Below are 22,381 nucleotides of genomic sequence, written 5' to 3' on the forward strand. Positions count from 1 at the left end.
TTGCTGCTTCTAGGAGAGAATTGTTTTAAAAATCCTCCTTAAACAACCTTCCTATGACATCCCAAAATTCTCCTAATTGTCTCAATAACTTATCAATAAAAAGTCATTCTCAGAAACCTCTTCAATCTCTTCATCTTTTCCTGATTCTTGGAGTTAGAATAACGCTCATATTTTTAATGCTTCGTGACGATAGCTCTTTTGGTTTAGTTTTTGTAGCTGTATCCTTTTCCATGGCTTTAATACTCTTCCTACAATAGACTGCACAGTGCCATGCAAAATGCTCTAATGACTCACTCATATCCACTACAAATTGAAATAACTTCTTTGCTTCTAATAATTTGGTATAAAACCCAGAACTCCATTTGACTTGATATTTTCTACCTGCATGTCCACAAGGGAGGAAGAAATGTATGCCTTTCTAGTGTTCGAAAAATCTTTGCATGACACCAGTGACTCATGATGCCTGGTGTATCTGATTGGTTTGCCTCTAAATTCTAAATATGTAACTGATCAGAATGTTGCAATTTCTAGGCGGGATATTCACTACAAATTTGAAATTGATGTGGAGGTGTACAGCCTGGTAAGCAAGCTTATCTTCAACGTTCATGTTTTTAAAACTATTCTTTTCCACATTTGCAGCAAATTCAATCTTTTTTTTTCTTCCTCTAGGCTCAGGCTGCAAATGTCGCCACCTCTGAGAAGCGGAGAGTGTCAAGATCTAAGGTGATTTCTTAATGTGCTTTTAAAGCATGTAAAAGCTGGGAGCCAGTACTTTATTTTCTTTACAATGTTGTGCGCTTGTTTCTCTCTTGCACTACCATTTAGAATTACAAGCTCAAATTTAAGGCTGGAAGGTGCACATTATCATCTCCGTACTCCAGTGTAGCTCTTAAACCATTAAATGGTACTACCATTTTGTAATTAAATTGTACTGCCATTTAGTATAGTTATATCCAATACTTAAAAAATATACTGGTATATTTTGTTCTTTTAAATTGCACACTCCAAATCTGGAATGTTTAATTTAAGCATCTTGACTAAATGAAGTATTGTACAATCAAACACCTGTTGGCCAATTTTAGTGAATAATAATGGTTGCAAAATGCTGCACAAGAGGGTTGCAGTTTGTAGACTGTCGTCTGCCCAGGAGCTGACTGACAAATTACAGCACTGAAACACTTAGTCAATGCTAAACGCCACTACTGTTCATTTGGGACTTCATTATATTGTCCCATCCCTCTGATGTACTTGATCTTCTCCAGGTGGAGAAATTCTGACATGTCTGCAGCTGTGGATTGTGCTGCTGGTCGGCAGTTGAGCAGGATTCCACGGCATGCGATTTAAGGAAGCAAAAGCTAGGGCATCGGCCCTCTTTTCCCATATGTAGTTCTGGCTGTTCTGATACCCTCTGCTCTGATACCCTCAGAGACCGCTACTCTCTGGCGTGGCTCCACCCTCACAACCTTGGACATCACCTCGAAGAAGGCTGTCCAGAACCAGACAAGTCTGGGGCAAACCCTGAATGTGGTTGGCAAGCCTCCATGGCACCGCTTGCATTTATCCTCCACTTCTGGGAAGAACCTGTTCATTTGGGTTCTGGTTAGGTGTGCTCTGTGCACCACTTTAAACTGCAGGGAATGCATCTCATCTCTGCAGGTCCTTTTTAACTTCCGCCGTCAGACTGGTCAGATTCCACTTGTGGATCCATGTCCAGTCATGGGCTATCTGGATTCTCAGGTAGCGGAATTTGTTTTGGGCTAGTTCGAATGGTAGTCCCTCCAGCTCTGTCCCTCCCTCTTTTGGGTTCACCAGGAATGCCTTACCCTTGCCCTGATTGAGTCTGTAGCCCGAGAAGGCTCCGAACTGTTCCAGGAGCTGCATGATTTCTTTCAGGCCGGTCTGTGGGTCCGAGACGTAAAGTGCGATTCTGTGCTCTTTGCCTCTTCTTTTTTTAAAAAATATTTTTATTCTCCATTTTCACATTTTCTTCAGAATTTACACCCCACCAACAAACAGTAAACTGTAACAAATACAATGTGAATCCCTTATCATCAACAACAACGATCCCATTCTCCCACCACCCCAAACAACGGCCAACCTAACAATATAAGCATCAAATAAAACAAACCCTCCCCAAGGTGGGAAAAGAAGAAAAAGGAATCGCTTATGATCACCATTGACCTATACATCCTCTCCCCCCCCCCCCTCCCCCCGCCTCAAATATTCAATGCCATCCAATCCCCGAAACAGTACCGTGAATGACACCCATGAATTGTAGACACTGCCCCCTTCCCAGACTCCTCCCCTCCACTTCCTCTTGTAAATTCTCCCAATCCCGGTTCCTTCCCCCAACTTTTCACCCTGGCTAGACTCACCGGAACCTGTTTTATTTTCATAGAATTTACTGTGTAGAAGGAGGCCATTCAGCCCATCGAGTCTGCACCGGCTCTTGGAAAGAGCACCCTACCCAAGGTCTACACCTCCACCCTATCCCCATAACCCAGTAATGCCACCCAACACTAAGGGCAATTTTGGACACAAAGGGCAATTTATCATGGCCCATCCACCTAACCTGCACATCTTTGGACTGTGGGAAGTGTTGGTCGTTCTGGGTGAGTGTGCTTAACACTCGCTTTGGCTCTGTTTCTCGTTCTAAGCTCTGGAGTCGCCAGGTGCCGTTAAGACACCGCCACAAGTTTCAAGGTGAAGTTCAAAGCAATAAAGCTGTACACCAATTAGTAAGTCCAAACAATTAGAGTTTATTATAACACAATTATAATACCACTCGTGCACACGCTAAAGATTAAACTTACTTCTACCACTAAACAACTAATACTTAGCTAGATGCGAGGTCAGGGAACAAGGCCTTTGTTCTGTTCTGGTCTGCAGGCTTCGGATCGCTATCAGTTGGCAAGGGTGTCAGTAATGCCTGTTTCAGGTAGCGGTCGTCGTTTAGGCACTTACTTGTTGGTGGCTGCTGCTCAACGGCTGGTGTAGAAGACAGGGGTCTGGAGGCTAGAGCCGGAGACAGGAGACTGAACCATGTGTGGGACCTTTCTTTTATAGGTCCCAGGGGGTCCGCGCCCCTTTGGGCGTACTCCCTTACCTGCTTGGGATCGATTGGGCCTCTTCCCAATCGATATGTTTTGAACCCCCCCAATCATAGGGCCGTTCCTTGGTTGCTGGGCGGTTCTTAGGACTTATTGTCCTGGGTTTCTCTGGCGCCACTGGGTCTGGTCTCCTATTGAATGTATCGATTAATACTTAATTTGTGTCCATTGTATCTGGGACTTACCCGGTATCACCTCATTAGTATGCTAACGACTTCTCTTTCATAGCGCTGCCTGGTCTCTGCAGCAGTCAGAAACCGGTTTCTGCAGTTGTCCCAATACATAATTGCTCTGCAAGCTGTTTGCTCTTTAACATGTCCGTTTTCCCTGCACTCTTTGCAGTCTTCCATTTTGTGTTCGTTAGTGGCCATCTCAGGTGGCTACAGAGGAAACCGGAGCACCCGGAGGAAACTCGCGCATACACGGGGAGGATGTGCAGACACCGCACAGACAGTGACCCAAGCCGGAATCGAACCTGGGACCCTGGAGCTGTGAAGCAATTGTGCTATCCACGATGCTACCGTGCTGCTGTTCTACCAGGCTCCGATGGCCGCAGCCCCTCTTCTCCCCCGCCCCCCTCCTGTTCACTGGCCAGCGAGGAGGCCTCCTTCCCTCATCCCAGGAAAACCAAGAATTCCCCTTCAGCACACAATCCTCGCATACGCACCCAAGCCCCAAAGAACCATCACTGCAAATGAAAGTCTCTTCTCTTGTCAAAATATATACAGCGTCAATTCATTTAGTACACCAACACAAGTGAAAAAATAAAGTTACATGAGGCTACATCGGTACACGACCAATTCGCAATTCTGCCACAGACCTTCTGCCTTCGCAAACTCCTCCGCTGCTTCCGCCGTCCCAAAATAAAAGTCCTTGGATTTGTTGGTCACCCTCAACTTGCTGGATATACTATGCCACACCGCACCTTGCTGATGTACAGTGCTGCCTTCACCCGGCTGAAGGCAGCCCGCCTCCTCGCCAGCTCCACCGTAAAGTATATACGTATACCAGCTCCAGCCCACTGCATCTCCCGCTTCTGCTTTGCCCAGCACAGGACTTTCTCCTACGGAAACAGAGTTACTACTCTTGGCGGCTCACTCGCCTTTGGTATGGGCCTCCACGACCGATAAGCCTGATCCAGTTCATATCAGGAGGGATCGGTCCCCCTCCCCCAATAGCTTCGCCAACATCGTGGCAAAATACTCCAGCTTCGGGTCTTGCACTCCTTCGGGCAGACCCACAATCCTCCGATTCTGTCGTCTGGATCTGTTTTCCAGGTCTTCCATTTTGGCTCGCAGACTCTTGTTGGTCTCTATCACCCTCTGCAACTCCTTCCCCATCGAGGTGAGTTGATCACTGTGCTGCGATAATGCCTCTTCCACTTCCTTCAGTGTCTCACCTTACTCCTGCACCTCCGCCTCTGCGCTTGATACCACCGCCCTCACCGAGGCAATTGCCTCCTCCACCAGCACTTTCAATACCGCCCCCATCTCCTTCATCGCTTCCATGTGTTTTGTGAACTTTTTTTCAAGTTCCACAGCCATCACCGTGGTAATTTCTTCTGCTGTGAGCGATGTGGCCTCCCCAGGTGCTCCAGCCTCCGCTTTCCTTACAGTTCCTGCGCTGACTTTTTCACTTGGTGGACTTCCATTAACCCCCTTCATGGCCATTTTTCTCCCAAAGTTGGACATTTCTCCTCCCTGTGCCTTCTTACAGCTTTTTCAGCCTCCGTTGCCCCCAGGACCAGGAGTTAAAACTCCAAAATTCCTATTTCCGAGTGGGAGCCCTCCAGTGTGCGGCTGCCTCCCGCCCGCCATCACTGGAAGTCCTTTCTGCGTCTTCTTTGAATGCCCTTCTAGCTTTTCGCGCCTCCATGGCGATCGCCAAGGGTTCAATTGCCAGGGTGAATGAGCGGAGACGTTGGGCATCCCTGCCTTATGCTTCTGCGCAGCTGGAAGTATTCAGAGCTGGTGATGTTGGTCTGAATGCTCACCTTGGGGTCGTTGTACAGGAATTTCACCCACTATGTGAACCCCGCTACTAGCCCAAACCGCTCCAGTACCTCAAATAGGTACTTCCACTCGACTCTGTTGAAGGCCTTGTCTTCGCCGAGGGAGACTATTGCCTCTGGTGTTCTCTCCCTGGATGGGGTCATCAGTCGCCTGATGTTCGCAGTTAGCTATCTACCCTTAAAGTCTGTCTGGTCCTGTGCGACTACCTCCAGTCTCTTGGCCACGGTTATGTGAGTATCTCCGCTTCTACGTTGAGCAGCGAAATGGGTCTTTGTGATCCGCATTCCGTCGGGTCTTTATTGGGTATCAGCGATATTGTGGCCTGTGTTAGCATGGGAGGCAGGGTGCTCCACGCGAGTGAGTCTGCGAACATATCCCTTGGGTGTGGGGCCAGGACTGGTGCAAAGTTTTTATAGAAGTCTGCCAGGTACCCATCAGGTCCCAGTGCCTTCCCCACCTGCATGGAGCTGGTGCTTTCCATGATCTCACCCAGTCCTACTGGTGCTTCCAGTTCTCCTCGTCTATCGTCCTCCACGGCCGGCATGTTCAGTCCTTCGAGGCACCATTTCATCCCCGTACAGCTTGTAGGTGTACTGCCCTCGGTAAGAGGTTATGAATGCTCGATTGACCTCTGTTTGCTCGGTTACCTCTGCTATTCTTCAACTGCGCTAGCTCCCTCGTGCTGACTGCTTTCTCACCTGGTAAGCCAGTCTGTGGCCAGTCTTTTCTCCCTGTTCGTAGAATGTTCCCCCATGTCTGGTGGAGTTGGTGCACTGCTTTCCTGGTGGATAACAGGTTGAAGTCCATTGGCTCAGTGAGCAGCTACACAGTCGGGGCCTCGGAGTACTTTCTGTCGCCCTGCAGAATGGAGTTGATCAATTGTTGCCTGGCCTCCCTCTCTTCCCTGTGTCTACGTGCCTTAGAACATAGAACAGTACAGCACAGAACAGGCCCTTCGGCCCTCAATGTTGTGCCGAGCCATGATCACCCCACTTAAACCCACGTAACCCGCATACCCGTAACCCAACAATCCCCCCATTAACCTTACACTACGGGCAATTTAGCATGGCCAATCCACCTAACCCGCACATCTTTGGACTGTGGGAGGAAACCGGAGCACCCGGAGGAAACCCACGCACACACGGGGAGGACGTGCAGACTCCACACAGACAGTGACCCAGCCGGGAATCGAACCTGGGACCCTGGAGCTGTGAAGCATTGATGCTAACCACCATGCTACCGTGAGGCCCCTAAGGGCCTCCACCACCATGCTACCTTGTTGGCTATAATTTCTCCCTAACCAGGGGCTGGTTTAGCACAGGGCTAAAGAGCTGGCTTTTAAAGCAGGCCAGCAGTGCGGGTTCAATTCCCATACCAGCCTCCCCAAACAGGCGCCGGAATGTGGCGACCACGGGGCTTTTCACAGTAACTTTACTTGAAGCCTACTTGTGACAATAAGTGATTTTCATTTCATTAATCACAGCCTTCAGTGCCTTCCAGAATGTAGAAGGTGAGACTTTGCCATTCTGGTTATTAGTAGCGTACTGGCCTATGGCCTGTCACGTTTTCTGGCAGAAGACCTTGTCGGCCAAGAGGTCCGTCTCCAATCTGTCGTCCTAGTTGAGCGCGTACATATTTACTAGAACTAACAGTGGCACGTCCAGGACACCGCTGACCATGACGTAGCGTCCCCCTTGATCAATAACAGTCTTTCTACCTGTTCCTGAGGGATCAACCGTACTTACCTGGTGGGTGCGCCCCTGCGCTCTGGAGTTTCCCTTTGTCCAGGTGGCACCCATTATGGCTGCCAACAATGTATATGCCATGTGGGCAGGCCCATGCACTCCAGAGTCTCCCTTTGCCTAGGGACCCGCAAGTGGCTGCTTGCGGTGACATTTTGTTTCCTCAGCCTGTTCCTCACCCTGCTGAGGCCTGTATGATACCCAGGTTATTTTTCCCTCTTTCCTTTTGTGTGCCCCCCTCCATCCCCACCACCACCAGGTGCTCCCTCCCTACTGGGCCGTGTACCTCTGTCCTCCTGTGGTAGTTATTTCTGCTAGTATGGTGGCTCTCCTCCCTGGGCTGGTCTTGTCCCTTCCTCATGCCCACTAACTGCCCATTCTCCGTTTAAAACCTCACCTGCCTTCCTCAGTTCCTGCTCCTTTCTGAGACCCAGTCTTCCCTTTATCATCGGAACGAGGCAGCACAGTCCCTTGCAAACATGCTCACTGTCCAGAGTCTTTCCCTGTACGTTCTCATCGTTGCCGTCCCTGTCTCTTGTCCCAGCCGTTGGTTCTGACAAACTCATTTGCTTCTTCTGGGGAGTTAAAATAACGTCTTGGTGAATTCTGATTCCCCAGCCGTTGGTTCTGACAAACTCATTTGCTTCTTCTGGGGAGTTAAAATAACGTCTTGGTGAATTCTGATTCTATGTCCTTCCCAGATGCTTGCTTTCGTTTGCCATCCTCTCACGGTCCTGGTATAAGTGGAGCTTTGCGATATTCGCCGTCGGCTGCTCCCTGGACTTGGCTTGCGGCCTAAGTGATCTGTGTGCTCTGTCGAGCTCTGGGGTTTTGGGGAAGCTGTCTCTCCCGACTAAGTTGCCCAGCATTTGGGCGAAGTAGTCCGTCGGGTACTTTCCCTCAATGTCTTCGGGCAGGCCCACAATCCTGATGTTTTATCGTTGTGACCTGTTCTCCTGGTCCTCTACTTTTTACCTTGGGTTCCCCTGGGGCGCCACCAACCTTTTTCACATCCACCTCCAAGGCGATGATTCTGTCGCTCTTTTTGTTCGAGGCCTTTTCCAGGTCGAGGATTGTCCTCTACTGGGTTGCCACTTTTTCCTCCAGCCCACTGATTGCCTTCTGCATGGTGGCCATCGCCTGTTCTACTGCCACCTTGACCGACACTTCAGAGTCCAAATTTCATACTTTGTTTGAGCGTGCCGCGCAATCACCATTCCAGCACGGTAACACAAGTGATTAGCACTATGGCTTCACAGCGCCAGGGTCCCAGGTTCAATTCCCTGCTGGGTCACTGTCTATGCGGAGTCTGCATGTTCTCCCCGTGTCTGCGTGGTTTTCCTCCGGGTGCTCCAGTTTCTTCCCACAGTCCAAAGACGTGCGGCCATGATAAATTGCCCTTGGTGACCAAAAAAGGTGAGATGGGGTTATTGGATTACTGGGATAGGGTGGAAGTGAGGGCTTAAGTGGGTTGGTGCAGACTCGATCGGCCGAATGGTCGCCTTCTGCACCGTATGTCTATGCAAGTGTGGTATATTCCAAAATCAGATATGTGCGCGGCCCCAAGTATTTCGGATATGGGATTTTCAACCTGTAATGCATTAAGTTCCCTTCTATTTCAATGCCTCAAGTATTAGGAGGCTAAAGTACCATGTGTAAATGAGATCTGTCCTTGATAAATTTATCTACATAAGTTCCAAATGCTTCATGCTATAAATTAATGAATGGCTTAATATTTTGAACTTGAAGCTGAATTCATTTTCAAATGAAGCTGGATTCATTTTCAAACAAAATAAATCCAGTTTGCAATTGGAGCTGTTCAAAAAAAGCCCAACCACAAAAATAAAGAATGGAATAATTAGATGCATCTGAATTTAGGCTTTTATTGGCTTTTAATATTGCCAGTTTCACCCTCTTTACACCAGTTCTCAGTTGGAATCCAGATTTAGAGTTAATCTTAAAAACCAGACTGTAGTGCAATCTTGACTTCAGTATTTTCCAGCAGTTTTCTGAATCAAGTTATCCAGGAGTAACAACTTGAAGAATTGAATGTCTCAATGCTAAAATGCAATGCTTAATCTTGGTTACATTAGGTGTCAGTTGTCATATCACTTGCTTGCAAATTTAAATCTTACTACATGTAGTCTGCAAGCACAATTATAAGAAACTTTTAGCTGAATATTTACCTGCAATTTCCTTTTCAAAATAGTACTCCCAATGTCCAAGCAGCAACTCTGCTGATTTTATTTTTTGGGAAAAAAATCACACATTGAGCATTTCAAATCAGTTGAATGGTGGAACATCGTCCAAATTTGAATGCACTAAAAAGCAGTGTTTGAATGGAAATATGTAGCTGGGGTAATATAGGCTTTCTCCCATTCTGTAACCTATGCCATACTTTGTTGTATCCTTGCTAATGATTTGTATATAAAGGGCAAATAAAGATTAATCTTCCTTCTGTGTATTACTGCATAGGTCATAACTCCCAAGAAGCTGCTGACCTCTATTACTGTAAGTAATCATTTTTGTACTGATGGTCTGAAATGCTGTTAATGTTAGGACTGGCTCTTCACCTGTTTATTTTACTGAACCAAATATGTTCCCAGACTTGCTTGGCAATCCTGTAAATGATTTAAGAGCAGTATTTAATTGGGGTCTGAGATGTTTGTTATTGCTGGGGATAATCTTGAAGGAGCGTTGTAAATGGTCGCACAGCAATCTGGTGCATCTACTGAGATTTGTTTTTCGGATTTACCTGAAGAAATGGTTCACATTGATTCTCTCTTATCCTTTTCAGAAATCAAGCATGCAGTCACCTGGTAGGTATATGCAAATATTTGAAGATAAATAACTTTTTGTACCGCCAGCTGCTGGGTGTGGTTGTGGGTTTGTGCTATTTGTCATGACTTGACAGCCCTTCTAATTGTCCAGTAAGGTTTGCACTCTTATCTTTCTCCTAAAACTGCATTTTGCTCCAGACCTCCTCTGATGGCTTTGAGCAGAGTCTCTGCATTTGGCATGATGAATCTTTTGATTAGCTGCACTGAGGTTGGTCATTACAATAGTTTGGTGCTTTAAATACTCCAGTTTGAAATTAACATTTTAAGCAGGTTAGTGTTTTCCCCCTCTAGACTGCAATAGTACTTTTTGGAGAGAGGGGTGAATGGCCTGGCTTAACGATGGGGATAGTTGATTCCCTCTGGCTTTATGACTGACAGTTTGTTTCTATGCATACACTCTTGAAAGGGGAACCTGTCAAACCCAAGCACACCCCATCCCTGTTTTTTCAGATTCTTGATGATGTGAATTAATTGCAGAGGAACCTTTGGTTCTTTTTTTTAAACTTTCCGAAGTTAATCTAGCAATACTGAAAATGTGACAAAGCCATTGTCCTCCTGGCTGAGGTCTGCAAATGTTGCATGGGATGACTAACCTGATATCTAACTTTGTATCACTGAATGTATTTACTAATCACCCAGGTGCAGCATAGGAAACAAAGTGGGTCTCTTCAGTCCCTTGAATCTGTTTACATTAGATCAATGCTGATCTGTATTGTTGCACGTTTTGCTATGGGCGCAAAACGCGTTTATTGGGGTGTATTAACTTCCAAGTGCTTAACACCACTAGGCTCTGTTCTATGTATTTATTCAGCTTAGGAGTCGCCAGGTGCCGTATAGACACCGTCACGAGTATTCCAAGGTCAAGTTCAAAGTAATAAAGACGATACACCGATTAGTAAGGTCCAAACGATAATATTTATTATACAGTTATAATAAATACTCATGCACACACTAAGAGACTAAGCTATGACTAAACTAAAGTAATCAGAATACTTATCTAACAGGAACAGGCAAGGTCAGGGAGCGAGGCCGTCGTCCTGGTCTTGGGCTGCAACCTTCAGCAAGCGTTCTGGTCACTGGGGGTTCTAGCGGGCTTAGTTCGCGTAGCGAGCGTCGTACTGGCACTTACGGTTCGGCGGCTGGAGTCAGAGTGTATCTTCAAGGTCTTGGTCAGGGCCGGAGCACGGAATAACAGACCGGACAACACGAGGTCCCTGTCTTTTATAGGGATCCCATTGTCCTTCCCTCTTCTTGGGCGGGCTTTAACCTTTGGATATCTATTGGGTCAATTCCTCATCGATACTGTTTTAATTCCCCAATGCGAGGGGGTCTCCGTGATGGGGGGGGCGTTTCTTATGCCCTTTTGTTTGGAGGTTTCTGGTGCCTCGATGTCTGGGCCTTGATTCAAATGTGTCCATTCAGAATCAAATGTTTCTATTGTGTGGGTGTTCAGGTCTGATTGCCTCATTAGCATGCAAAGCGTTTTGCCATTTGCACCTAGCTAAGGTCTTCTCACCTGAGCCCAAACTGGTTTCTGCTACTTGCAGAATGCAAAATGCTCTCTTTGCAGACTGCTGTTCTGGCTAAACTGCCTGTTTCCCTGCAGTCTTAGCGCTTGGCTTACCTTGTAGCTCAGCGTCCATTTTAGGTGGCTACATTCCCTCCTTGTGATCCTCACAATCAAAATATTGTGAAGGATCACCTATGTACGTCGCCTTGAGTGCATCTGGGTTGCCTTCTTTGTGTCCCCTGACCTCTTGCCAGTTCCTGGGCTACTCTATCTTAAACTATGGGAAGAAAAATTTTTTACCTAACATCTCTACTTGGCGCTATGTCAAAGGGGACATGCATTACCATAAACTGGGAACCTCTACCTATCACAATTATCCTTAACTTTACTTAAACATTTCCTCACACTCTAAAACCTTAACCATTCACACCACAACATCACACTTCCTAACTCGGCAGTCGAGTATAGGACAATATAATACAGGGTCGAATTTTTATTCATTACACAGTGCTTTATTCATCATGGGGCAAAGGGGATTGATGAAATCGGAAAATAGGAGATCGAACTCCATAGACGGAAGGGCAGGAACGGGAGGCTCTCCTCTTCCACTTCCTCAACCTGAGGGTCTGTACAAGTATGGCGAGGATCGCAATCACCAGTAGTGATTCGATTACGTATGACATGGAGTACCATGTCATAAATTTTGTGCACCAGGTCTGAACCTCACTGATCAGAGCTGAGCACTGGGGAGTGGCTGTAAGGGAAACATTTACTGTGGGGGTTGTGGGGGAAACGTGTCTTGCTTCCACACAAACAGATATAACAGTTAAAAGCAATAGGTGAGCTTCCATCATCTTCAACTTGGTTTTCCTTCTTTCTTCCTCCTGTATGGACAATCCTTGCTTCGATCCCTGTCTCATCCTTCGAAAGCTATGGGATCAAGCACAGTATCTGTCAATACACAGTTTAAGATCTTTACCTGTTAGTGCATCTGTCTTTTAAATTCCAATTGACCCTTTAAAAATGACTGGCCAAGTCACACCCTGTGACTCCCCTCATTTTTCTTTTTCAAAAGCGAATTTGAAGACCAGAATACACCTAACAATCCTTCTCCTGCGAGCCGTCTCGCAGGCTTTGCTAGTTTACCATCCGAATGTTTCCGGATGTAAATAGCATGTGGGATGGCGGTCTAAGGGCTGCCTAACGAAAAATGAAAACAAAATTTTGAAAGAAACGTCCGAATGAGTTGCGTATGGGCCGCGACGGGTACGAGTTGGATGGGATCCCCGGGTAGGGCGTGCTGTTCCATACCCGAGCTTGGCTGACCAAAGTGGGTTCTCAGACAGGGCGGGTCCTCAGTGCCGTTTGTCCACTGCCTGAGTAACCTGGATTAAACGGGTACGAATGTGTTAACCGTGACTTGCAGCCTCTATTCACCGAATAGAGGGGCACCTAAAAACAAGGGAGCCAAGATGCTCCTTCATCTGAAAAAATGAGCTGGGCGTCAGATATTGTAGCCGATACGGTGAGCTGCTCACCATAGAAGTTCTCAGAGGTTTCGGCAGAGAGACTAAAGTGCGTGTAAGGTGGTCACAAGCCTTACAACTTTGAAAAGATCTCCAATCAAACTGGTTTTTTGGAACCGAAGTTCTCAAAGGTATCGGCGGACAAGCTAACGTGTATGTGAGGTGGTCACAATCTTTTCAGCTGAAAAGAAGGTGTCCATCCTCCAACTGAACCATTTACAGTACTGAAAGACAAACAAACATAAAACGAAGACAAACATACGTGCAGGTTCCATCAGAAAGGACATCGTTTCCCTCAAACGATTCCTATTTTAGATCATCTGGACACCTCACTTTTCCTCTGTCTCTGTGAACAGGGTCACAAAGGGGTTGCCGTGTCGGGATTCAGACACCGTGTCGTCCTGCTCTCCCGGATCCCACACCTTTGTGTGGATCAGGCATGAAACCTTTGAATTGTGTGACCGGGGGTCACTTTCATCATTGCGGGCAAGTCTGTATGAATTGTCCCTGTGCCATAGTGTTGTGTCAAGTGTGTTGTCGGGGTAGTCGGGGTCGGGTGGTGGGTCTGGGTTTTTAAGGTAAGTGACTTCCATGGGGTCACTGGAGTCGGGGTCGTAGTTGGTGCAGTGTGGGCTGTATGGCTGTGTGCTGTCGCTGTCCTCAGAGTCAGTGTCTGTCCTGCTGTCTCTGCTGTGGCAGCTTGTGGGCGTTTCGGGGCGTGGTCTGTTGTGGTCTGTGGGCGGAGTCGTGGGCGAGTCCGTTGATGAACTGGTCTGTGAGGGGGATGGTGGAAAAGTGTTTCTGATGGGTGGGGTGAAGTGTTCTGCTGCGTCTAGCAGGACATGATGAGCATGGTTAGACTGTGTTCCATATGCTTTAAGCTGGTTAATATGAAACCACGCGGTCTTCCCATTAGGATATTTTATCCTGTAAACTGAGGGGCTAATTTTATCCGAAATTGAGTATGGGCCGGAATATTTTGGAGCCAAAAAACTGCTGGGGTTGTAATCAGATAACATTACCTGTTGCCCAACCTGGAATTCTGTGGGGTGTACGGTCTTATTAAAACAAGCTGTGCGTTGTTGACGGCGTTTGCCTAGCTGAACTGCGGCTGCAATCTGTGCAGACCTCACAGTCTCAACCAAGTCTTTAACCGTCTTTTCGTGTGTGAGGGCCGTCACCTCGGGGCTGGTCATGTCCAGTCCTAAAAGGAATTCTGTCCCTTTCATAGGGCGTCCGGTCATGAGTGTGTGTGGTGTGTAGCCTGTGGAAGTGGAAACAGTGTTCCTTATGAACATGAGTGCAAATGGGAGCACTGAATCCCATGTGGAGTTATTCTCCTGAACCATTTTCCTAAGGGTAGTTTTTAGAGTCCGATTCATGCGCTCCACAATCCCGCTGGACTGTGGATGATACGCAATGTGGAAATTTTGTTTTATGCCGAATATTGTCAGGACGTTCTTCATGACCCGTCCTGTGAAGTGAGATCCCTGGTCCGAATCAATACTTCGAGGTAAACCCCATCTCGTGAAGATGTGGTGGGTCAGGATCTTTGCAGCTGTCTTAGCTGTATTTGTTCTAGAGGGGAATGCCTCTACCCATTTGGTGAAGGTATCGATGACCACCAGAACGTATTTATAGCCATTCCTACAAGGGGGCAATGGTCCTATAAAATCGATCTGGAGGTTTGTCCAGGGGCCGTTAACTGGGCGAGTATGCCGAAGTTGTGCTTTCTTAGAATACCTCTCCGGGTTATTCTGTGCACAAATAAGGCAATTCTCAATATAATGCGTTACATCAGTCCTGAGATTAGGCCACCAACAGAGTTGCCTGAGGTGCCTCGTTGTTGCATCAATTCCTTGATGCCCGTGGTTATCATGGAATAAAGCAATCATTGCATTCCTGTCCTGCTGCGGGACCACATAAAGTTGTTCCTTTATGATCACACCCTCATGTGTGGTCAGTGCGTGTTTAAATCTCTCGTACTCTGGCACAAAGTTGCCTTTAAAAACCTCCCTGAGGTCCTTATCCTGCTTCTGTGCTGCTACAAGATCTTTAATATCGGTCTGTGAGATTTGGACTGCGCTCACAGGGGCGCTAGCTGGTGCGCTAGCTGGGGGGGTCCATAAGTGTCCTCGCCTGGAACCTGCCTTAGCCAATGCGTCGGCTTTTACATTCCCAGGGGGGGGATGACCTATGGTGGCTTCTTACTTTAATAATGCCGAAGGTCCTGTCCTTCGCTTTTTCTAAAATATGCTGGAGTAGAGGGGCTGATGGAAGGGGTTTCCCGTCTGCGGAGACAAAACCTCGTGTCCTCCACAGGGGCAGGAAATCGGTTAAACTGTTACAGACATATAAGCTGTCTGAATATATGTCTGCTGGGCTGGGGAAAGAATCGGGGTGGTCCACTATATACGCTATGGCCGCGAGCTCTGCTGCCTGCGCGCCTAAGGGACCGGGTAGTTTTAAAGCTATCTCTTCGAGAGCGCGCCCCTGCGCGTCCTCTACATAGATGCCGCATCCTGTGATACGCTCACCATTTAAAACTGTGGAGGAACCGTCCACGTAAATCCTCAGGGGTCCACGCGTGTCTGTGGGTTGGGGACTTTGTTTTGGGTTCCCTATCTTCCTGGGGGGTGTTTTTGCTATAAAGGGTCCTGTGTTATGCAGGGGAGCTACAATTTCACAGTCATGGGGCTGTCCGGGGTATTGGAGGTTGTCTGCTAAATATGTGTGTGTGCGGGTCCGTTTTACTGTAATGTCCCGTCCTTGTAAAAGTAGTGTCCATCTAGCTGCCCTAATCTGGCTAACTGAACCGTCCTTCAGTCGACCGTCTAGGAGTAGCTGTGTGGGTGTGTGTTCGGTCAGAATAGTAATGGGGTTGAGTCCGGTAATGTATGAGAAGTATTGTACTGCCCAGAAGACAGCAAGGAGGTGCCTCTCACAGGCAGAGAATCCTTGTTCTACCGGGTCTAACAGTCGGGAGGCATAAGCCACTGGTCTTAGCTGCTCGTGCCGTTCCTGAAGCAACACGGCCGAGAGGGTCAGATCGGTGCTCGCCACCTCTATTGCATAGGGGGAAAGTTGGTCTGGGACTAGCAGCGCGGGTGCTGCGCTAAGGGCTCATTTTAACTCCTCCACAGCCTCTGTATGCTGCGGAAGCCATTCCCAGGGGGCTCCTTTCTTAAGGAGGTCTGAGAGTGGGGCGGCTTTTGTCGCGAATCCGTCGATGTGGTTCCGACAATAGCCAACCAGTCCTAAAAACGACCGGAGGGCCGAAACATTTTGGGGAAGGGGCAATTTGACAATCGAATCAATTTTTTTGAATTCGATCTCGCGTTTGCCGTGTGTGATGACTGTTCCCAAATACATCACTTTATTTTCCAAAATCTGGGCCTTTCTCGGGTTAACTTTACATCCAATTGAAGTCAACAGTTCCAGGAGTTCGGCCAGGAGCGTAATGTGCTCTGCCTTTGTGTCTGTCTGCAGTAGTAGGTCGTCTACATACTGTACCAGACATTCGGGGCGGGAGAATTTCTCTAAACCACTTGCCAGCTGTCGGTGGAAAATGGAGGGGGAATTGTGGAATCCTTGTGGAAGGCATGTCCACGTATACTGCTGCGATTTGAAAGTGAAGGCAAATTTGTACTGGCACGCTTTTGCCAATGGTATTGACCAGAATCCGTTACTGATGTCCAATACCGTGAAGTATTTGGAGTTGAGTCCCTGCTTGAGCATGGTCTCGGGACTAGTAGCTACCGTTGGGGCTACTGCGGGGGTGACTTTGTTGAGTTCCCGATAATCGATGGTCAGACGCCATGATCCATCGGGCTTCCTCACTGGCCAAATAGGGGCATTATTGGTCGAGGCTACTGTTCTGAGCACACCTTGCTCCAATAAGCTTCCTATCACCTTTTCTATTTCCACCTCTGCTTCCAGGGGAAATCTATACTGTTTCTGTGGTCGGGGGTCCTGTCCGGTAACGTGAACTGGTCCAGTCATTCTGCCACAGTCATGACGGTGACTGGCAAATGCTGTCCTGTGTTTGTTCAGTAGGGCTTTTATTTGTCTGTCGGAGTGGAGTGTAGTCAGGTCAAATGAGTACTCTCCCACTGCGCTAATCCGATTAGCGTAGTCTCCTACTGTGAGGGTGGCGGGTGCTCTGTCTGATCTAGCCATTCGCCAGACACACTGGTTCACTGGGTCGAACGACAAGCTATGAGCGTTCATAAAATCTATCCCCAGGATGTGTTCTGCTGTCCGGGGAAGATTTACTAAAACTACGGGGTGTCTTGTGGAAATGTTCCCTAGCTGGATTGCTACGGGTGCTGTAATGTGTCCCTGCTGCGAGTGTCCGGTGAACCCGCTAAGTGTAATGGTGAATGTGGTCGGCCACGTGTCTGCGTGTGCCGTGGTCGTAGAGTTAATGGTGGTGCGGGAGCCTCCTGTGTCCCACAGTAACTCTATGGGCTTCCCTTTTACTCTCGCTGTGACTACGGGTCTCCCTGATGGATCCCATAGTGTGTCACAGACCCAAGTGGGGGAGCCCGAACACCGTCAGTTCGTCTCGTCCACATTGGTGGGTCCTGACTGTACTGCTATATTGTGGATGGGTTTTGCCTTACTGCGGTTCAGAGTGCCTGTCTGCTGGCCTCTCTGAGATCGCTGGGGTGCATTGCATTCCTTTGCCCAATGCCCTAACTGTCCACAGTTATAGCATTCCTGTCCTTTCTGCTGTGGGCTGCTCTTCCCTTCATTTACCCATGCGGGTTTCTGGTGCTCTCTCACTGCCTGAATATCTGCGGCAGCCTGAGCCTCTTCTGGGGATTGAACCTTACTCTTTCCCTGAATTGATTGCTCCCATGCGCGGGACAACCTTTTCAGGACCCATTTCTCATTGTGGGCCTCTTCTGAGGGGTCATAACTGTTGCAAGCGCTCTGTCCTGCCTCTGTCGCGTGTGAGATTATGGTGCGCGTCCATTTGACCATATTTTCCCGGTTCAAATGCGCTCTATTTAACTCGCCGAAAACTGCGTTGAAATGAATCCACAGCCTTCCTGCGAATGCTGTGGGGTGTTCGGATCTTTTCTGCCGGCACTTATTAAGTCCTTCCACGGGGTCACCTCGATTATACCCTATGGCATCTAAAATGGAGGTGTGCATCTCCTCTAGGGTGCCTCCGGCAACGTTCTGTGGGTTGGGGAGGGCTGCTACTACTGACTGGTCTAAGCTCAGCACGGTGAGCTTAACCTGCTCTCTCTCATCCAGGCCGTACATGGTAGCCTGCTGTTTCACTTTAGCGAAAAACTGGTGGGGGTCTGCGGTGGGGAGGAACGGAGTGATCTTCTCACATGCGTCCCTGAGCTGGGTTACAGTTAAGGGGGTGGTGTAGGTTATATCTGGTGCGCCTTCTGTTATAGCTTTTCTCTGCGTGGTTACGGGATTCATGGGTGCGGTTATGATCTGATCTGTGGGGGGTGGGGGTGCCTGCCTTTTCTGTTGCGCTGCTGGCGCACATGTTCCCTGAACATATCGGTGCGCTGTTTCACTTAATTCTTGCCAATCTGGGGCATTTTCTCCATCTAACTGGGTTCCAAAGGTGCTTTGGAACCCATTTTGCACCGAAAGCAGCGATTGCAGCTCTGCAATCTGTTTCCTGCATTTCGCGTGATCCACAGTACTTTGCCTTTGCTCTGTGGTTGCAGCATGGAGTGCTCTCAAAGCTGCTTTGAGATCAGAGCATTGCCTCTGCAAAGCCTCCACCTGCTTCTCTGATTCCTCTCTTATCAGAACGGCACGTTGCACGTCCTGATAAGCCTTTTCGTACTGGGTCTGGGAACTGCTGAGATGGGCTAGACAAGACTGATGTGCCCTCTTGGCATCATCCACCTCTCTACCTTTCTCTGCCAACTTCCCTCTTAGATCCAGATTTTCCTTCTCAATGTCCCTGACATCGACCTTACTCATTCGGTTCCTTTCTTCTAAATCTGCCCGGAGCGTCCTGACGACCTCCTCTGTGCCTCGCAATTGTGCCAAACAGGACACAATCGCCATCGGCTTACGTGCTTTACTAAGGTTCTTTTTGTGAATTTGAGAGAGGTTCTCCCACCAAGTATGTCCTATACTTCCGGGACCTGTCTCCTCATTCAAACAAAACTCTTTCCAAAGGGGCCATCCCTTTCCTTGTAGATATTTGCGGAGTTCCAGCTCCCACGTGGGACACTGACCTACTCTGCTACTGCTGCTGGTCGCTGCGACCACAAACCTTTCTGGATCCATCAGACGTTCCATTGCCTGCATGGCCATTTTCTCTGACTCTCTTTTAGTTAATTTGGAACAGGGGGTTGCTGGGGTTGTGTTTCAAGAAACGGGTACGGCTTACGCTATGTTCCGTTCACAAAACTACCGAAAGTTTGTCGCAACAAAAATGCTTTCAGTTTTACCTTACAGCCCTGTTAGTACGCATGCACTAAACACACTTCCGAATTACGCTTATTAGTTTGAACACCTTGAATACTCGTGATTTTCTTTACTTTCTTACTTTCTCTGTAATTTGGAGTTCTAATTCAAATTTCAGGGTCCTGGACGGTGTGGGGTTTCCACTTACAACCGTGTCCCGTCAGGAAGTCGCCACTAAATGTTGCACGTTTTGCTATGGGCGCAAAACGCGTTTATTGGGGTGTATTAACTTCCAAGTGCTTAACACCACTAGGCTCTGTTCTATGTATTTATTCAGCTTAGGAGTCGCCAGGTGCCGTATAGACACCGTCACGAGTATTCCAAGGTCAAGTTCAAAGTAATAAAGACGATACACCGATTAGTAAGGTCCAAACGATAATATTTATTATACAGTTATAATAAATACTCATGCACACACTAAGAGACTAAGCTATGACTAAACTAAAGTAATCAGAATACTTATCTAACAGGAACAGGCAAGGTCAGGGAGCGAGGCCTTCGTCCTGGTCTTGGGCTGCAACCTTCAGCAAGCGTTCTGGTCACTGGGGGTTCTAGCGGGCTTAGTTCGCGTAGCGAGCGTCGTACTGGCACTTACGGTTCGGCGGCTGGAGTCAGAGTGTATCTTCAAGGTCTTGGTCAGGGCCGGAGCACGGAATAACAGACCGGACAACACGAGGTCCCTGTCTTTTATAGGGATCCCATTGTCCTTCCCTCTTCTTGGGCGGGCTTTAACCTTTGGATATCTATTGGGTCAATTCCTCATCGATACTGTTTTAATTCCCCAATGCGAGGGGGTCTCCGTGATGGGGGGGGCGTTTCTTATGCCCTTTTGTTTGGAGGTTTCTGGTGCCTCGATGTCTGGGCCTTGATTCAAATGTGTCCATTCAGAATCAAATGTTTCTATTGTGTGGGTGTTCAGGTCTGATTGCCTCATTAGCATGCAAAGCGTTTTGCCATTTGCACCTAGCTAAGGTCTTCTCACCTGAGCCCAAACTGGTTTCTGCTACTTGCAGAATGCAAAATGCTCTCTTTGCAGACTGCTGTTCTGGCTAAACTGCCTGTTTCCCTGCAGTCTTAGCGCTTGGCTTACTTTGTAGCTCAGCGTCCATTTTAGGTGGCTACAGTATCCATATATTTCTTGTAGTCACCCATGAATAATTTAGTCGTAACTAAGCCTGAGACAGCACAGTGGTTAGCACAGTTGCTTCACAACTCCAGGGTCCCAGGTTTGATTCCGGCTTGGTTCACTGTCTGTGTGGAGTCCACACATTCTCCCTGTGTCTGCGTGGGTTTCCTCCGGGTACTCCGGTTTCCTCCCACAGTCCAACGATGAGCAGGTTAGGTGGATTGGCCATGATAAATTGCCCTTAGTGTCCAAAAAGGTTGGGTGGGGTTACATGTTTATGGGGTAGGGTGGAGGTGTGGGGTGCAAGTGTGGGCTTAAGTGGGTGCTCTTTCCAAGGACCGTGCCGACTCAATGGGCCAAATGGCCTCCTTCTGCACTGTAAAATTCTATGATTCTATAAAGCTGTCTACCATCGACCAGGCACCAGTCAGGAGTGTTAATTGAATACTCTCCCCTTGCCTGGATGAATGCAGCTCCAATAACATGAGAAGCTCAACACCATCCAGGACAAAGCACTGTGGGTATATCTACACTGGATTGCAGCAGTTCAAGAAGGCAGCTCATCATCTTATGAAGGGCAATTAGGGGTGGGCAATGAATGCTAGCCTGGACAGTGACGGCCACATCCTGATAAATTTAAATCAAAATTTATGCTATGCCCTCTCTCACTGAACTCTCCCAACTGTCATTTGATTAGCTGAATGTCCTTTTTATCTTTTGATTTTGTACCTTGTCTTACAGCTGCTAGTCCTTTTGTTAACTCTGGACGCACCAGCAGGTTTGTGCTGGTTGGGTCTCACAAAGTCACACTAGCATCTCTGGGCAAGAACAAGTTTCCACTGGACAAAGTAAGTCTCGGGTTTTTAATAAACTGATCATTTGGCTATCTGTTTGCATTTTAAGGTGGTGGCACCACTTGGTGCTAACTAGCTGTGAACTTCAGCTTCCATGTGGCCTTGATTCTAATCCTTAATTGGTAGATTGGTTTCAGCACAGAAAAAAGCCATTCATATCTGTACTGGCTTTCTGAACGAGCAGTTCACACAAAACCACTCCCCCATAGCCAGGCACATCTCCCTTTTTGGACAATATTCCCCCGAATGCCTGGAACGAACCTGCCTCCATCGCACATTCAGCATTCCAGATCCTAACTACCTGATGGGTGAAAGGATTTTTCCTGATGTTGCTCTTTTGCCAAATCTGTGCACTCTGGTTTTGATCCTTCCACCAATGGGAAAATGTTCTCCGTTTACACTGATCATGAATTTGAATGCCTCTTGCCAAATCTCCCCTCCACCTTCTCCAAGAACAGTCCCAGTTACTCCAATCCCATTGAAACATACAGGTTTCTGAAGGGTGTTTGACAGGGTAGGCACAGATGTTGGTTTTCCTGGCTGTGGAATCTAGATCATAGAATCCCTACAATGCAGGGGGAGGCCATTCGGCCATCGAGTCTGCACCGGCCCTCCAGAAAAGCACCCTACCTAGATTCTATCCCATAATCCAGTGCACCTCACCGTCCGAACTGAAGGGCAATTTAGCATGGCCAATCCACCTAACCTGAACATCTTTGGCTGGGAGGAAACCAGAGCACCTGGAGGAAACGCATGCAGACACTGGGAGAATGTGCAAACTCCACACAGTCACCCAAAGCTGGAGTTGAATCCAGGTCCCTGGCACTGAGGCAGCACTGCTGACCACTGTGCCACCTAAGGAGCAACAGGTAAGGTGAACATTTAGGACCGAGATGAGATATTTCTTCAATAAGGGTTGTGATCTTGGAGGGCAGCATGGTGGTGCAATGGTTAGCTCTGCTGCCTCACGCTGCTGAGGCCCCAGGTTCGATTCTGGGTCACTGTCCGTTTGGAGTTTGCACATTTGCCCCGTGTTTACGTGGGTTTCGCCCCCATAACCCAAAGATGTGCAAGGTAGGTGGATTAGCCACGCTAATTTGCTTCTTAATTGGAAACCATTAATTGGGTACTCCAAATTTATATTAAAAGAAAGCTTTGTGACCTTTGGAATTCTCTCCCCAAGCAGGTTGCGGCTGCTCCTT

The 22,381-nt window shown here is 47.9% G+C and overlaps 1 protein-coding gene across 9 annotated transcripts in view; it reads left to right on the forward strand.

The window, feature by feature from the left end:
- LOC119971478 (anillin-like) overlaps positions 1 to 22,381 on the forward strand; it is a 170,516-nt gene that overhangs the window by 133,933 nt on the left and 14,202 nt on the right. For all 9 annotated transcript variants that reach the window (XM_038807050.1, XM_038807049.1, XM_038807057.1 and 6 more), the window contains 5 exons: positions 532 to 580; positions 670 to 723; positions 9,340 to 9,375; positions 9,662 to 9,683; positions 21,067 to 21,173. In XM_038807050.1, coding sequence (XP_038662978.1) covers positions 532 to 580; positions 670 to 723; positions 9,340 to 9,375; positions 9,662 to 9,683; positions 21,067 to 21,173 — 268 coding nt within the window. The remainder of the gene's footprint in view (positions 1 to 531; positions 581 to 669; positions 724 to 9,339; positions 9,376 to 9,661; positions 9,684 to 21,066; positions 21,174 to 22,381) is intronic.

This window comes from Scyliorhinus canicula, chromosome 9 (genome assembly GCF_902713615.1).
Source record: "Scyliorhinus canicula chromosome 9, sScyCan1.1, whole genome shotgun sequence".
Lineage (NCBI taxonomy): Eukaryota > Metazoa > Chordata > Chondrichthyes > Carcharhiniformes > Scyliorhinidae > Scyliorhinus > Scyliorhinus canicula.